Raw genomic sequence first — 17,572 nt, 5'->3', positions numbered from 1 at the left:
TTTCTATCATATTTCTAATATTTCTAATCCCCTTTTGGGCCAATTTAGAATACTCCCTGTCTTCTAATTAAAGACAAATGGAATAATGACACTTTACAAATAAAAACATCATAGGTCTTTAAATGGATAAAAGTTTTAAGAATATTTTTTAAACATTTAAAAGTTTGAATGTATCAACATACAATTCAATAGAAAAAAGAGTAGCAGTAAATGAACAATATTTTTTTCAGTGCTGATTTTTTGATGCTTTGTTCAATAATAGAGTTATATAATGCTGACTTAAATAGATATTTTTGAATAGAAGTAAAAATACTGGAAAACACTAATTACAGTAATTCAGACAATAGTGTGAAGAAGGCAATGGCAACCTGCTCCAGTACTCTTGCCTGGAGAATCCCAAGGACAGAGGAGCCTGGTAGGCTGCGACCCATGGAATCGCTGAGTCGGACACGGCTGAGCATCTTCACTTTCACTTTTCACTTTCATGCATTGGAGAAGGAAATGGCAAACCACTCCAGTGTTCTTGCCTGGAGAATCCCAGGGACGGGGGAGGTGCCTGGTAGGCTGCCGTCCATGGGGTCACACAGAGTCGGACACGACTGAAGTGACTTAGCAGCAGCAGCAGCAGCAGCAGCAGCAGCAGCAGCAGACAATAGTGCATTAAGCTCCAAATCATCTTAATCAGGTGAATTATTGAATGACACAATCTATAGCTTTCTTCTAATGAGATTTCACCACCTCTTTAGTTTCAGTAAAATATCACTTCTCACATTAATGTTGTAATATGAATTTGATTAATTTTGTATTTTATATGCATGGGCTTCCCTGTTAGCTCAGTTGGTGAAGAATCCACCTGCAATGCAGGAGACTCTGGTTCTATTTCTAGATCGGGAAGATCCGCTGGAGAAGGGATAGGTTACCACTCCATATTCTAGAGCTTTGCTTGTGGCTCAACTGATAAAGAATCCATCTGTAATACGGGAGATCTGGGTTTGACCCCTGGGTTGGGAAAATCCCTGGAGAAGGGAAAGGCTACCCACTCCAGCATCCTGGCCTGGACAGCCCATATAGTTCATGGGGTCGCAAAGAGTCGGACACCACTAAGCGACTTTCACTTTGGTGATTAAGAACTGTGAACCGAAGACGTTTATACTTAACCTGAGTTTTGTATGTAAAAAGGTGCTATAATATTTTTAAAATAGTCAGTATGAGAGTGACCTCTTATATGAAGAACTGTGACTTAGTTTTGAGAAATACCTAATGCTCCTGTGTTCAGACCGTAGACTTGCCTCTGGAAGAAGCTCATCATACTGCAGGCCTGAGAACTATTTCTCGTAGAGACCATACTTCATAAACAGATCATTGTACACCCGGGCATGCCTCCTCATTCACTTATTCATTCATTTTTCAAATATTTTTAAACCATTTGCTCTGAACTAGTGTTCTGTGTATTTTGAGAAGTTGGCCACTGAGATTAATAAGATGAAGTTCCTGATCTCAGATGCATCAAACCTAGTTTGAAAAACAACACACAAATGATTCCAATATGGTGTAGAAATGACAGTGATAGATGTGCATACAAGGTACGGTGAGAAGAGAGGTGGGTCCTAACTCAGCCTGAAGGACTGGATCAGCACTTTCATAAGGAGTAAATTGGTTCTTAAAGAAGGAATAAAAAGTTGCCTAGGCAAAGATTCTGGGCAGAAAGGAAGAACATTCTAAGCAGAGACAGCTCATCCCCTGGTTCTAGGAGACCAGGGAGGGAAATGACAAGAAGAGATCTCAGTTCAGTCTTTTTTCACACTCACACTATAACTTAAGTTGCCTAAATGAGCTTATTGTTCAATGTGATCAGACAATAGATGCTGGGCCTGGAAAGACTTAAGGGAACTGTATTTCTCTGCATATTAAAGACAAAGAATTACTATCTGTCTCAGCCTCAGACACCATTGTGAAGTCTGCAGAAATTATTTGGTGCTTCCTTCCTTGAGCCCTACGCTCACCCCAGATACCTATTTCCCTTCTATGCCTACAACTTGAGCTCCTTTTCAGGGTAAATACCAAAAGATGTACAGCAGACTGCAGGAACAGAGGGAGAACGACAGAGGGCGCTGCTCCCTTTCCTTGGTGGCTTGATATAAATTCATCTTTCATTTCTGAGAGCCTTTCTCTCTTGCTCAGCCTATAGCATGATCTTGTAGGGGAGTTTGTCTTGCATAACACATGAACCAAGATTTTCTTGAAGATTTCAACAAAAGATCAAGAAACTAGAGGAATAGTTTTTTCAACTTTCATGTATCCCCAAACAGCCTCCCACTGCTTCTGAGCCAGCTATGCTGTCTGCTTTGTGCTTAGGACTTGTGATCTTGTTGATAATGCGTGAGTAACATTGATTTAAAATTTCTAAGATGTTCTATTCCTTGGTTTTAGGATGTCATGTAACCTCTATCAAGCGGGAGATGGTCCCTCTTCCTTAGCCAACTTAACAAAGTCTTACTGTGTGTGTGTGGTTTTTTTCTTTAAGGAGGGACCCGTGGAGACTTGGTGACCCAGACAGAAGGCGTTGTTACCCTTCCCGAGAAGGCATCTCTGACTCTGAATTGTACTTACCAGTCCAGCTATTCAGGTTTTCTTTTCTGGTATGTCCAGTACCAAAACAGAGAGCTTGAGATGCTCCTGCAAAGCTCATTAGGAAACCAGAAGGTGACCAACAGAGGTTTTGAAGCCACTCATATCTCGAGAGACAGCTCCTTCCACCTGCAGAAATCCTCCGTGCAAACATCAGACTCAGCTGTGTACTACTGCGCTCTGAGTGACACAGTGAGAGAGGCCGCAGGGGGAGCTGAACACAAACCCAAGGGCACAGATGGGGTCAGGCTGTGGGCAGCTCTCCAGAGTTCTGTGCTAGAGGCATCATCAAAGTACTTTCAGCTCTGAAGCTCAGAGCTAAGAACCTTGGAATTCTTGGATTGCCCTACAGAGTGGAATCTGGGGCGGGACAGTGTAAAGAGGAACCTAAGTGCTTTTCTCCACAAATGCCTGTTTTCAGCCCATTCACATTCCCCCGAAAGACACAGAATCCCTTGAAGTGTCATTAACTCTTCAGTGACAATTCAGTTGGTATATGCTGAAATATTTCACAACCTGTTAATGGAAACGCCCAGGAACATTGTTAATGGATGACTGTGTGATCTGGAAGGTAGTCTCTGGTTTTAATAATTTAGACTAGGATTGTATGTCTTGCTGAGATACACCTGCAGACACTCCATCTTCAGTGACTAGGAGCTTTATTCTCTCTTCCCTTGACTTTTCCATCCCTATGGCTGCTACAGCAATGCTGCTACCTAGGTAAGTTCCAGGAGGAGAGTTTTCTGACAAGATAATCCTTCTGTCAATGGCCTTGTGGGTCAGAGCAGTCCAGTTGGTAAATATTGCAGGCATGGTGTGTATTGTTTGTATTCAAACAGGGCACAGGATATTCTCTTTGCCAATAATAATGTCACCTCAGGGGAAATTTATTCATCAGTCAGTCATATTTCTGATATATGGAAAAAGTGTTTATGTACTCTTACAATAAGCTATCTTTGGAGTGGAGTGAGCTTTTCACCTGCTCCAAGAAACTAGGAGAAAATATCACCCACTCCCAAAGCAGGAACATCTCCCCACTCCTCTGCTCATGAGCAGGAATGTGGAGCCACTTGGGCTCTGCATCTCTGCAACAATCATGCCCATTGCACAGAGCATCCCCTCTGCATCTCTGCAGGTTGAACTCCTGCCCACGCCTTTGGGGACCAGACTTTCTGGAAGGACAGTGGGGGACACAGAAGGTGTGAAAAGAGATATGTTTTACTGCCAGGCAGTCAGGGAGATGTGGCCTAGACACTGATTATTTGTCATCTCATAATGTATAAACACAGCAATCAAAATACAGAGTTTAATAGTAGAATAGTTTTAACGGTCCTGGAGGATGTAGTCCCCATCCTCATTTAACAGGGTGGATGTCAGGACACCTACCTGAAGGTCAGTGCAGACTTCCTCCCTAACATCCTAGAGTCCTGCACCCTGGGTGTTGGCCACCTGAGCACTGGGGGTTCAACATCTTGATAAACAGGCCAGAGAAAGGGAGAGGGAGATGAAAAAAACAAAAATAAATCTGAACAGTGAAAGGAAAGTATCCAAGCAGGTTTTATTCCCCTGGTAGTAACTGTGTTAGCACTCTACTTCTGGTCTGATCCCACATTCCACATCTCTGGGTCCAGGCTAGTGGGACTACAGACAGGACAGAGGGTTTTTTTTTTCTTACCTGCTCCTCAGTCAACTGAAAGCAGTTTGAGATAGGAATCATGTCTGGTTTTGGTTTCCATGTTGTAGACAACTCTATAAGTTTCCAGAATGAATGCTGGAGCATAGGGATTCCTGAACATGCACAAAAGTTTAAGAGAACCTCAGTGATCTGCTGAGCCAGAGAGTCTTGCCAGCATGATAACTTGACTCAAGACCCTAATTTTAGGGGGAACTTTGGTTCAGGGGATAGGACTCTGTGCTCTCAATGATGGGGGTCCTGAGTTTGATCCTTGATCAGGGAACTAGATCTCACAAGCCAAAATTAAGACCCGGCACAGCCAAAAGCAAAAACAAAACAGAACAGCTCAGCAAACAGCTGTGCATTTTAAAAAAATACCCTAATTTTAGAAAAACAGGTCATTTTGACTGTTGAGAAATTCTATATCCATTAACAGGTATCATTTGAAGAGGATTGCTCTTGTGTTCAACTGACTTGGTCATTGCCATTTAGAAACGTTTATTTTTAATTGGAAGACAATTGGAAAGCTACAGGTAAAAGGATGATACTAGAACCCTTCCCAACACCGAACACAAAATAAACTCAAAATGGATTAATGACTTAAATGAAGGCCAGAATCCATAAAACTCTTAGAGGAAAACATAGGCAGTACACTCTTGGACATACATCACAGCACGATCCTCTTTGACCCACCTCCTAGAGTATTGGAAATAAAAACAAAAATATATTGGACTTAATTCAACTAAGAGTCACAGCATTGTTCCTGGGTTGACAGCACTGCCCTAAGAGTCCTCCCAGCTGTCTGCAGCCGCAGCGTTGCCATGCCTTAGAATGGTGTATGTCAGCAAAGAACAATGTTTTGACTTCTTACCATAATACAGTCTTACTTTGCATAAGGCAAACCCAGCCCTAGATAAAACAAGCTATGAAATGACCGCTTAAATCTTCTTCTGGGTTCACTTCACTGGCACATATAATTGCACAGGAAACCATACAAATGGGCTGACAGACACTGAGCAAATAGTTCTTTCCACAGAGATTCCTGAATCCTTAATAAAACAAACAAACAAAAGACAGAGGAACACCACGTACATATGCCTCTGGAATGAAGAGTGCCCGGCTAACATATTAAGCATCTGAACTTGACATCCTAAAAAAAATGCTTCAGTTCAGTTCAGTTCAGTTCAGTCGTTCAGTCGTGTCCGACTCTTTGCGACCCCATGAATCGCAGCACGCCAGGCCTCCCTGTCCATCACCAACTCCCGGAGTTCACCCAGACTCACGTCCATCGAGTCGGTGATGCCATCCAGCCATCTTATCTTCTGTCGTCCCTTCTCCTCTTGCCCCCAATCCCTCCCAGCATCAGAGTCTTTTCCAGTGAGTCGATTCTTCGAGTGAGGTGGCCAAAGTACTGGAGTTTCAGCTTCAGCATCATTCCCTCCAAAGAAATCCCAGGGCTGATCTCCTTCAGAATGGACTGGTTGGATCTCCTTGCAGTCCAAGGGACTCTCAAGGGTCTTCTCCAACACCACAGTTCAAGGGCATCAATTCTTCAGCGCTCAGTCTTCTTCACAGTCCAACTCTCACATCCATACATGACCACAGAAAAAACCATAGCCTTGACTAGATGGACCTTTGTTGGCAAAGTAATGTCTCTGCTTTTGAATATGCTATCTAGGTTGGTCATAACTTTCCTTCCAAGGAGTAAGCGTCTTTTAATTTCATGGCTGCAGTCACCATCTGCAGTGATTTTGGAGCCCCCAAAAATAAAGTCTGACACTGTTTCCACTGTTTCCCCATCTATTCCCCATGAAGTGATGGGACCGGATGCCATGATCTCAGTTTTCTGAATGTTGAGCTTTAAGCCAACTTTTTCACTCTCCACTTTCACTTTCATCAAGAGGCTTTTTAGTTCCTCTTCACTTTCTGCCATAAGGGTGGTGTCATCTGCTTATCTGAGGTTACTGATATTTCTCCCAGCAGTCTTGATTCCAGCTTGTGTTTCTTCCAGTCCAGCGTTTCTCATGATGTACTATGCATATAAGTTAAATAAACAGGGTGACAATATGCAGCCTAGGTTGAGTTAAAACCACTATGTGACAAGAAGTGAAACGATAGTGATTGTGTTTCAAGAACCAAGGTCCCTAATTAAGCTCACCTGTCCGTTATGAGGCTAAAAGGGTAAGGTTGCTGTCATCCAAAGTTGGTCCAACTCCAATCCACTCTCCCCCTCAACCCCTGGCTTATGCTTATCTCTCTTGTCTCTCTTTTTTCAACATTCCTCCTCTCTGGTACTGCTGCTGCTGCTGCTAAGTCGCTTCAGTCGTGTCCGACTCTGTGCGACCCCATAGACGGCAGCCCACCAGGCTTCCCTGTCCCTGGGATTCTCCAGGCAAGAACACTGGAGTGGGTTGCCATTTCCTTCTCCAATGCATGAAAGTGAAAAGTCAAAGTGAAGTCACTCAGTTGTGTCCAACTCTAGCGACGCCATGGACTGCAGCCTTCCAGGCTCCTCTGTCCATGGGATTTTATAGGCAAAAGTACTGGAGTGGGGTGCCATTGCCTTCTCCGCTCTCTCTGGTACAGAGGTGCACAATTTTTAGGTATTTCAGGATCTCTGTTTTCCTATTCTGTCTCAATCCCACAATGAGACAGCTGCACTATTTTTGGTAAATCCCTCATGCACTGGTGCCTAGAAACTGCCTCCATGAAGTAAGCTGGGCAATGTCAGTGCTCATCTCATCTGTTTTCCTTATCTCTGTGCTACCTGATGTTCAAGGTCCAAAAATAGTTTTCCAATTGGAAGATCAACTCTACCATTAGCAATGAAAAAGAAGTCACATATTTTACTTTTATTGTGTTTTACAAAGCTGTCATTCCATGATAAATCAGGATAATAACCTTATCACTTAACTACACATTATTTGACATCTGCCTTAGATAAAAATTTCTCCACGGCATGTTGACAGAGTCAACATGAATATAACTACTTCAGAGACGTGACTTGGGTTGAGGAGGAAGCACTTTACATTCAGGGGGATCCTTCTCTGACCCATGGGAATCTTGAAGGCATGTGCAAGGAAGAAATCTCTGACTATTCCATCTAGAAATTGTAACTAGGGATTCTTGCGAAGCTAGAGATACCTGTACCATGCAAAAAATTACGGAAGTAATAATAGAATATTTCCCTAGGCACGCTTATGTTTAGGACTCTCTTCTTAGGGTCCTGTCCCATTCTCCTGTGTGTTCCCCACAAGCTATTATCCTGAGAAATAGGTCAGACCGCACTGTGGTGCAATTTTCACTATGACCACCAGAGGGCGGGACTTCCTTCAGATGCGGTTGCTCATTGTATTCAGGAGCTGATTTCACTTGTCTGCTTTGTAGCTGCAAGAGAGAATATTGCTGCAGTACAGAAAGGGGCTCTCAGTTTCTGAGTGAGGAGCTTCTGTAAAATCCAGATGAAGACTAGATTTGTTAGGCCGGTGTATTCCCGGGAACAAGGATCGTGTTCTTTTGCAAATATGCATTCTGCCACTCACTCAGTTCTTCTGATCATCTTAATATTCAGTAAGTAACATTTTGTTCTAAATGTTAAGGATTTTTCACTTTCTTATAATTGTGGGTAAGTTTTATTTTTCTTCTCTGACTGAAAACTCCTCTCCTGTACATTTCTACGGTAACAAAGTGATTCTCTTCCAGGAAGTACCAATGGTGACTCAGTGAACCAGACAGAGGGCCCAGTGACTGTCTCAGAGGGGGCTCTCCTGACCCTGAACTGCACTTACCAGGCCACATATTCAAATTCCTATCTTTTCTGGTACGTCCAGCATCTCAACAAAGCTCCTCAACTCCTCCTGAAGGGCTTAACAGCAGACAAGAAGGTAGAGCATGAAGGTTTTCAGGCCACTCCTGTTAAGCGTGACAGCTCCTTCCACCTGCAGAAAAGGGCAGTGCAAGCATCAGACTCGGCTGTGTACTACTGTGCTCTGAGTGACACAGTGAGAGAGGACTGTGGGGGAGCTGAGCACAAACCCAGAGTGCAGATGGGGCTCTGGCTGTGGGCAGCCCTGGAAGGGGTGTTGTTTCTCTCTCCAGAGGTACTGTCCAAGCACTTCCAGCTCTGATACTCAGAGCCAAGGACCTTGGAATTCTTGGATTGTCCTACAGAGGAATCTGGGGCAGGATAGTGTAAAGAGGAACCTAAGAGCTTTTCTCCAAAAATGCTTGTTTTCAACCCATCGACATACTCCCAGATGGCATAGAATCCCTTAAAGTGACATTAACTCTTCAATGACAATTCAGATTATATATGCTGAAATATTTCACAATGTGTTAAGGAAAATTTCAGGGCACATTGTTGATGGATGACTGTGTGACCAGGAAGCTAGTCTCTGGTTTTTAAAATTCAGGCCAAGATTGTGTATCCTGCTGAGTTTCACCTGCAGACACTCCATCTTCAGTGACTGGAGCTTTATTCTCTCTTTCCTTGACTTTTCCATCCCTTCTGGTTGCTCCAGAAATGCTGCTGCCTAAGTAAGTTCCAGGAGGAGCCATCCTGAAAAGATATTCCTTCTGTCAAGGGCCCTGTGGATCAGAGCAGCCCACTCTGTAAATATCGCAGGTGTTGTGTGTATTGTTTGTATTCAAACTGGGTACAGGATATTCTCTTTGCTAGTAACCTCATCTCAGGGAAATGAATGCCAAAGAATGTTCAAATTACCATACGATTGCACTCATTTCACATGCTAGCAAGATTATGCTCAAAATCTTTCAAGCTAGGCTTCAGCAGTACGTGAACCAAGAATTTCAGATGTAGAAGCTGGGTTTAGGAACCACAGCAGATCCAATATCTGCTGGAAACAGAAAAGGCAAGGGGATTAAAAAAATCATCTATTTCTGCTTCATTGACTACGCTAAAGCCTTTCACTGTGTGGATCACAGCCAACTGTGGAAAATTCTTAAAGAGATGGGGATACCCAAGAAACCTGTATGCAGGACAGGAAGCAACAGTTAGTACTGGACATGGAACAATGACTGGTTCAAAATTGGGAAAGGAGTATGTCAAGGCTATATATTGTTTCCCTGCTTATTTAACTTATACGTGGAGTACATCATGTGAAATGCAGGGCTGGATGACTCATAAGCTGGAATCAAGATTGCCAGGAGAAATATCAACAACCTCAGATATGTGGATGATATCACTCTGATGGCAGAACATGAAAGGAAGCTAAAGAACCTGTTGATGCAGGTGAAAGAGGAGAGTGAAAAAGCTGGATTAAAGCTCAACATTAAAAAATCTAAGATTATGGCATCTGGTCCCATCACTTTATGGCAAATAGATGGGGAAAATGTGGAAATAGGGACAGATTTAATTTTACTGGGCTTCAAAATCACTGCAAATGGTGACTGCAGCCATGAAATTAAAAGATGCTTGCTCCTTGGAAGAAAAGCTATGACCAACCTAGACAGTGTATTAAAAAGCAGAGACATTACTTTACCCACAAAGGTCCATATAGTCAGAGCTATGGTTTTCCCAGTAATCATGTATGGATGTGAGAGTTGGACCATAAAGAAGGCTGAGTGCCAAAGAATTGATGCTTTCTAGCTGTGGTGTTGGAAAAGACTCTTGAGAGTCCCTTACTGCAAGGAGATCAAACCAGTCAATCCTAAAGGATATCAATCCTGAATATTCATTGGAAGGACTGACGCTGAGGTTGAAGTTCCAATATTTTGGCCACCTGATGTGAAGAACTGATTCACTGCAGAAGACCCTGATGCTGGAAAAGATTGAGGGCAAGAGGATAAGGAGGTGACAGAGGATGATGGTTTGATGGCATCACTGACTCAATGGACATGAGTTTAGCAAACTCTGGGAGATAGTAAAGGATAGGGAAGGACACACAACTCCTGCAATATTTACAAAGTGAGCTGCTCTGATCCACAGGGCCCTTCAGAAGGAATATCTTGTCAGGAAGCTCTCCTCTTGGAACTTACTTAGGCAGAGCATTTCTGGAGCAACCAGAAGGATTGGAAAAGTCAAGGAAAGAGAGAATAAAGCTCCTGGCATGCAGCAGTTCATGGGGTCGTAAAGAGTCAGACATGACCTAGGGACCGAACAGCAACAAAAACAGGGAAAATTAATTCATCAGTCACGTTTCAGACACAGGGAAAAAGTGTTTATGTACTCTTACAATAAGCTATCTTGGCAGCAGAGTGAGCTTTTTCACCTGCTCAAAAAACTAGGAGAAAGTATCAGCCCCTCCCAAAGCAGGAACGTCTTCACACTCCTCTGCTCATGAGCAGGATGTGGAGACACTTGGGTCACTGCTCTGCATCCCTGATACAATCATGCCCATTGCACAGGAGAGTCCCCTCTGCATCTCTGCAGGCTGAATTCCTGTCTAGAGCTTCGAGGAGCAGACTTTCTGGAAGGACAGTGGTGGGCACAGCCGGTGGGAAAAGATGTCTGTTTTACTGCTGGGCAGTCTGTGAGATGTGGCCAAGATACAGAATCATTGTCATTTCACAATTTGTAGGCGTGCGTGAGTTGCTCAGTGGTATCTGACTCTTTGTAAACCTGTGGACTATAGCCCATCAGGCTCCTCTGTCCATGGAGTTTTCCAGGCAAGAATACTGGAGTGGGTTGCTATTCCCTTCTCCAGGAGATCTTTCTGACCCAGGGAGTGAACCCTCATCTCCTCAATTGGCAGGCAGATTCTTTATCACTTAGCACCTGGGAAGCCCAATTTATTGGCACAACTACTTAAATGCAGAGTTTAATAGTTACAGTAGTTTTATGGTCTTGGCAGATGTAGTCACCATCATCACTTAGGGTGAATCTGGACACCCACCTGAAGGTAAGCACTGCCTTCCTCCCTGACATCCTAGAGTCCTGCACACTGGGTGCTGGCCACCTGAGCACTGGGGGCTCAACAGCTTAATAAAGAGGTCTAGAAATGGAGAGGGAGATGAAAGAACAAAAATAAATGTTAACGGTGGGGGAAAAAAAGTATTCTAGCAGGTTTTATGGAGAAGGCAATGGCACCCCACTCCAGTACTCTTGCCTGGAAAATCCCATGGATGGAGGAGCCTGGTAGGCTGCAGTCCATGGGGTCACACAGAGTCGGACACAACTGAGCGACTTCACTTTCACTTTTCACTTTCATGCATTGGAGAAGGAAATGGCAACCCACTCCAGTGTTCTTGCCTGGAGAATCCCAGGGATGGGGGAGCCTGGTGGGCTGCCGTCTATGGGGTCACACAGAGTCGGACATGACTGAAGTGACTTAGCAGCAACAGCAGCAGCAGGTTTTATTCCCCGGGTGGTAACTGCAACAGCTCTCTACTTCCAGTCTGATCCCTCATTTCACATATTGGGGTCCAGGTTAGTGGGAATACAGTCAGTGCATAGGATGTATGTATATATATATATATATATATATATATATGTATTTTTTTTTTTTTTTTTTGCTCACCTGCTCCTCAATCAATTGAAAGCAATTTAAGGTAGGAATCGTGTCTGATTTTTGTTTCCACATTGTAGACAACCCTGTAAATTTCCAGAATGAATGCTGGAGACTAGGCATTCCTGAAAATGCATAAGAGTTTAAGAGAACCTAGGTGATCTGCTGAGCCAGAGAGTCCTGCCAGCATGATAACTTCAACTCAAGATTCTAATTTTAGGTGGAGAGTTGGTTCAGTGACTGGGGCTCTGCACTCACATTGAAGGGGCCCAGGTTCGATCCCTGGTCAGGGAACTAGATCCCACAAGCCTAAACTAAGACCTGGTGCCGACAATAAACAAAACAAGCAAAAAGAACAGCTCAGCAAAAAGATGTGCATTTAAATGATCCCAGTTTTGGTAAGAAGCAACAAAGTTCATTTTAACTGGTGAGAAAATCTCAGTAGGTGAAAAAGGCACATTTGAAGAAGATTGTTCCTTTCAACTGACTTAGTCACAGCCATTGTTACTGGACTGACAATGCGGCCCTGAGAGCCTGTGTAAGGCAACCTCACAGCTCTCTGCAGCCACACATTCCCAAGCCTTAAAATGGTTTATGTCAGCAAAGAACAATGGCAGCAATTCTCACCATAATATAGTCAGACTTTGCATAAAATAAACCCTATCCTAGAGAAAAGAACAAGCTATGAAATGACCCCATTAAATCTTCTGTTGGGTTTGCTTCACTAGCACAAATAATTGCACAAGAAACTAGACAAACAGGCTGACAGACACTGAGCCAACAGTTCTTTCCATTGAGGTCTCTGAATCCCTAAGAAAACAAACAAACAAACAGAAGACAGATCGATGCCACACACGCCTCAGGAATGAAGAGTGCCCGGCTAATATACTAACCATCTAAATCTGACATTCTAAAAAAGATACTTAGTTGAATTAAAGCAAGAATGTGACAAGAGGTAAAAAGACGTTCAAGAACCAGGTTAAGTAAGGTCACCTAAGTAAGGTCACCTGTCCCTCATGAGGCTAAAGGTGTAAGATTGCTGTCATCCAAGGATGGTCCAACTCCCCCCTACCCCACTCTCCCCACCAAGCCCTGTCTTGCGCTTTTCTCTCTCTCTCTTTTCAACATTCCTCCTTTCTGGTACAGAGGTCCACAATTTTTAGGTATTTCAGGATCTCCGTTCTCCTATTCTGTCTTAGTCCCACAATGAGACAGCTGCACTATTTTTGGTAAATCCCTCATGCACTGGTGCCTAGAAACTGCCTCCATGAAGTAAGCTGGGCAATGTCAGTGCTCATCTCATCTGTTTTCCTTATCTCTGTGCTACCTGATGTTCAAGGTCCAAAAATAGTTTTCAATTGGAAGATCAACTCTACTGTTATCAGTGAAAAAGAAGTCACATATTTTATTTTTGTTATGTTTTACAAATATGTCATTCCATGATAATAACCTTATCACTTAACTGCACATTATTTGACACCCGCTTTACAGAAAATTTTCTCCATGGCATGTTGACAGAGTCAACATGAATATAACTACTTCAGAGAAGTGACTTGGAAGCACTTTCCATACAGAGGGATCCTTCTCTGACCCATGGAAATCGGAGACACATGCAAGGAAGAAACCTCTGACTATTCCATCTAGAAATTGTAACTGGAGATTCTTGCGAAGCTAGAGATACCTGTACCATGCAAAAAATTATGGAAGTAATAATAGAATATTTCCCTAAGCACGCTTATGTTTAGGACTCTCTTCTTAGGGTCCTGTCCCATTCTCCTGTATGTATCCCACAAGCTATTATCAGGAAGAATAGGTCAGACCGCACTGTGGTCCAATTTTCACGATCACCACCAGAGGGCGGGACTTCCTTCAGATGGGGTTCCCCATTGCATTCAGGAGCTGGTTTCACTTGCCTGCTTTGTAGCCACAAGACAGAATATTGCTGCAGTACAGAAAGGGGCTCTCAGTTTCTGAGCGAGCAGCTTCTGTAACATTCAGATGGAGACTAAATTTATTAGATTTGTGTATTCCAGGGAACAAGGATCGTGTTCTTTTGTGAACATGCATTCTGCCACTCACTCAGTTCTTCTGATCATCTTAATATTCAGTAAGTAACATTTTATCCTAAATGTTAATGATTTTTCATTTTCCTATGATTATAGGTAAGTTTTATTTTTCTTCTCTGGCTGAAAACTCTCCTCCTATACATTTCTATCATAAAAAAGTGATTCTCTTCCAGGAGGGACCAATGGTGACTCGGTGAATCAGACAGAAGGCCCAGTGACTGTCTCAGAGGGGGCTCTCCTGACCCTGAACTGCACTTACCAGACCACGTATTCAGATCTCTATGTTTTCTGGTACGTCCAGCATCTCAACAAAGCTCCTCAACTCCTCCTGAAGGGCTCAATGAAAGACCAGAAGCCAAAGAGTGAAGGTTTTCAGGCCACTCTTGTTAGGACTGACAGCTCCTTCCACCTGCAGAAACAGGCAGTGCAAGCATCAGACTCGGCTGTGTACTACTGTGCTCTGAGTGACACAGTGAGAGAGGGCTGCGGGGGAGCTGAACACAAACCCCGAGTGCAGATGGGGCTCTGGCTGTGGGCAGCCCTCCAGGGGGGTTGCTGTTTCTGTCTTAGGTGTTTTATGCTAGCTGTGTTGCTGTTTATGTACTAAGTCATGTCTGACTCTTTTCCGACCCTATGACTGTAGGGCTCCTCTGTCCATGGGATTTCCCAGGCAAGATGACTGGAGTGGGTTGCCATTTCTTTCTCCTTGGAATTACCTCAACCCAGGAATTGTACCTGTGTCTCCTGTTTGACAGGCAGATTCTTTACCACTGAGCCACGTGGGAAGCCCCTGTTTTATGCCAGAGGCATTGTCAAAGTACTTCCAGCTCTGAAGCTCAGTGCCAAGAACCCTGCAATTCTTGGATTGGTCTACAGAGAGGAATCTGGGAGGGACAGTGAAGAGAGGAATCTAAAAGGCCTTCTCCAGAAATGTATGTTTTTAGCCCAGTCACATTTCTCCAGATGGCATAGAATTCCTAAAAGTGACATTCAGTTCAGTTCAGTTCAGTCGCTCAGTCGTGTCCGACTTTTTGCGACCCCATGAATCACAGCACGCAGCCGGGCCTCCCTGTCCATCACCAACTCCCGGAGTTCACTCAGACTCATGTCCATCGAGTCAGTGATGCCATCCAGCCATCTCATCTTCTGTCGTCCCCTTCTCCTCCTGACCCCAATCCCTCCCAGCATCAGAGTCTTTTCCAATGAGTCAACTCTTTGCATGAGGTGGCCAAAGTACTGGAGTTTCAGCTTTAGCATCATTCCTTCCAAAGAAATCCCAGGTCTGATCTCCTTCAGAATGGACTGGTTGGATCTCCTTGCAGTCCAAGGGACTCTCAAGAGTCTTCTCCAACACCACAGTTCAAAAGACATTAACTCTGTTCAATGACAGTTCAGTTGATACGTGCTGAAATATGTCACAATCTGTTGATGAAAACTCCCAGGGCACCTCGTTCATGGATGAATGTATGACCTTGAAGCTACTGTCTGATTTTTATAATTCAGACCAGAATTTTGTGTCTTGCTGAGTTTCACCTACAGACACTCCATCTTTAGTGACTGGGACCTTTACACTCTCTTCCCTTGACTTTTCCAACTCTTACGGTTGCTCAAGAAATGCTGCTGCTGCGAGTCCCATGAAGATGGTTTCCTGAGAAGATATTCCTTCTGTCAAGGGCCCTGTGGGTCAGAGCAGTCTAGTCAGTGAACATTTTGTGCATCAGGTGTCTTGCTTATATGTTGGTGACACAGCTCCACCCTCATCTTGTCATCATGGCAGCTCTTTACAGAATGCTAGGTCATGATCGTGATTCTGGTCTTGAGGATCTGTGCTGTGAGAAATTCTGGACATAAACATGACCACATAACCTGACATATTATCTTTATCACTGTATTGAGGCCTCTGATCCTTTTGAAATTTGTCAAATTCAGTGACCAAGCAAACACTCAGTCCGTTAGTGAAAAGAGGGCACATGGACTTTTGTTGACCGGGATTCTAAATTCTTTACATATTCACAATGTTCCTACAGCAGAGGAACAGAAAACAGAGAAATGTGTGGCTCTCACTGTAACTTGCAATGAATGAAACTCACCAAGAGAAACTGATCCTGGCATTCTGGAGGTCTCTCAACCTCACCGTCCTTTATCCCTCTTGGATGATTCTGTGGGACTGACAGGTACAGATGAAGGTTTTGCAGAGCCTGAGCCTTCTGTGATTTCAGAGGCTATTCTTAAGAAAAAGAAAATGAAATTGCAGAATCAAGTTTCTTGGGCCCAGGACACTAAGGGATCCTGAAATACAAGCTGAATTTGCTTCATAAATTTTACCCTCCTCTTTAAGATCAAAGCATTATAACCATCTTATTTTGTCCTGATATTGGCAGGTTAGAACCCCCAGGACTCTTTCTGTCCCAGCACTTGATCTGTAATTAATACGAGTATTTTCTGCTGTATCACTTTTTAAATAACAGCTTTATAAAGATAATTCACATATCATCACCTTCACGCTTTTAACTGTACAATTGAGTGGTTTTTAGCATGTTCACAGAGTTGTGCAGTCATCAGTACTATCTGATTCCAGAACACCACCCCAGGAAGAAACTTTGTACCCGTTAGCAGTCACTCCCGTTTCCTGTAACCCCCAGACACTGGCATCCACTCCTCTGTTCTCTGTCTTTATGGATTTGACGGTTCTGGGTGTTTCCTAGAGATAGAATCAGATCGCATCTGACTGTTAAGTACCGTCTTCTTTCACCCAGCGGAATCTCTCCATGGCGTGTCTCCATATCAGTTCTTCGCTACTCCTTATGGTCACTTAATAGGCTGCTCTGTGATACCACCTGTTCTCCTTATCCATTCTTCACTTGAAGAATGATTGTTTTGGAAACATTTGGTTATTTCCACTTTTTAGCTCTTATAAATAATGCTGGTATGAGCATTCATGTGCAGGAGCTCTATTGCTCTAAATGGATCTACTTTGAGTTAGAGGTTTGACTTTTTGTGTTTTCATATTTGTTTCATTTCATTTTGCTTTATTTGGTATCAACATTTCCTTATGGATGTAAAAAGAGGAAGCACAAGAGAAAATGCTCTTTAAAATTATGATTTAATGCTTACATGAGATATAATCATTCCAAGCTATCCCTGCATTCATTCGGGACAACTTTTTGAGCACCTGCTCATATATGTCAGTCACATGAATAAGTGTTGAGAATATAGTATACATGATCGACTCTCCTGCTTTAGGATTGTATTGCTTTAAGACACCACACGTGTCTTAAAATAATGTTTCTTTCACAAATCATTTTATTCACTCACTGAGCTCTGTTTGTCCCCAATATGTGACATTGACAGGTTTATGGGCAATGGGCTAAGCTTTTAAATCCCTCTCCACCTCTCAGGTAGATACTAGGAAACTTCCAATTTACATATGACAAAATTGAGGTGTAGAGATGTTTAGTAACTTAATCAAGGTTACATAACCAGTGAGGAGCAGAGCTTGGGTAGGACGTCAATCATTCTGATGCATGACTAATATTCATAAAAGCTAATGGATAGAACCACCATGAAATCTGTTTCTTTTTTGTTAAATACCATTGCCTTCTTAGAATTTTATACTTTTTGAAATTTTCATTTAATGAAAAATAAGTTAATGCAGTAAAGAAAACTGTGCCTTACTCAATGGGCAATCACAGGAGTCTGTATATGTTCCTGAACACTGAAGCCAAAAAATTGCACTC

General features: G+C 43.1%; 2 gene segments (V, D, J or C); both read left to right on the top strand.

Moving 5' to 3' along the window:
* The first annotated feature begins 7,450 nt into the window (after positions 1 to 7,450).
* Positions 7,451 to 9,026, top strand: LOC113899376. The segment is given in 2 exon segments: positions 7,451 to 7,873; positions 8,006 to 9,026. Coding segments are annotated over 2 exon segments (534 nt in total).
* Positions 9,027 to 11,916: 2,890 nt separating this feature from the next.
* LOC113899964 lies at positions 11,917 to 16,331 on the top strand. The segment is given in 2 exon segments: positions 11,917 to 13,876; positions 14,009 to 16,331. Coding segments are annotated over 2 exon segments (543 nt in total).
* The last annotated feature ends 1,241 nt before the right edge of the window (positions 16,332 to 17,572 follow it).

This window comes from Bos indicus x Bos taurus, chromosome 10, assembly GCF_003369695.1.
Source record: "Bos indicus x Bos taurus breed Angus x Brahman F1 hybrid chromosome 10, Bos_hybrid_MaternalHap_v2.0, whole genome shotgun sequence".
In the NCBI taxonomy this organism is placed as follows: Eukaryota; Metazoa; Chordata; class Mammalia; order Artiodactyla; family Bovidae; genus Bos; species Bos indicus x Bos taurus.
Note: the sequence above shows the minus strand (reverse complement) of the source record. Positions and strands in the feature narration are given on the sequence as shown.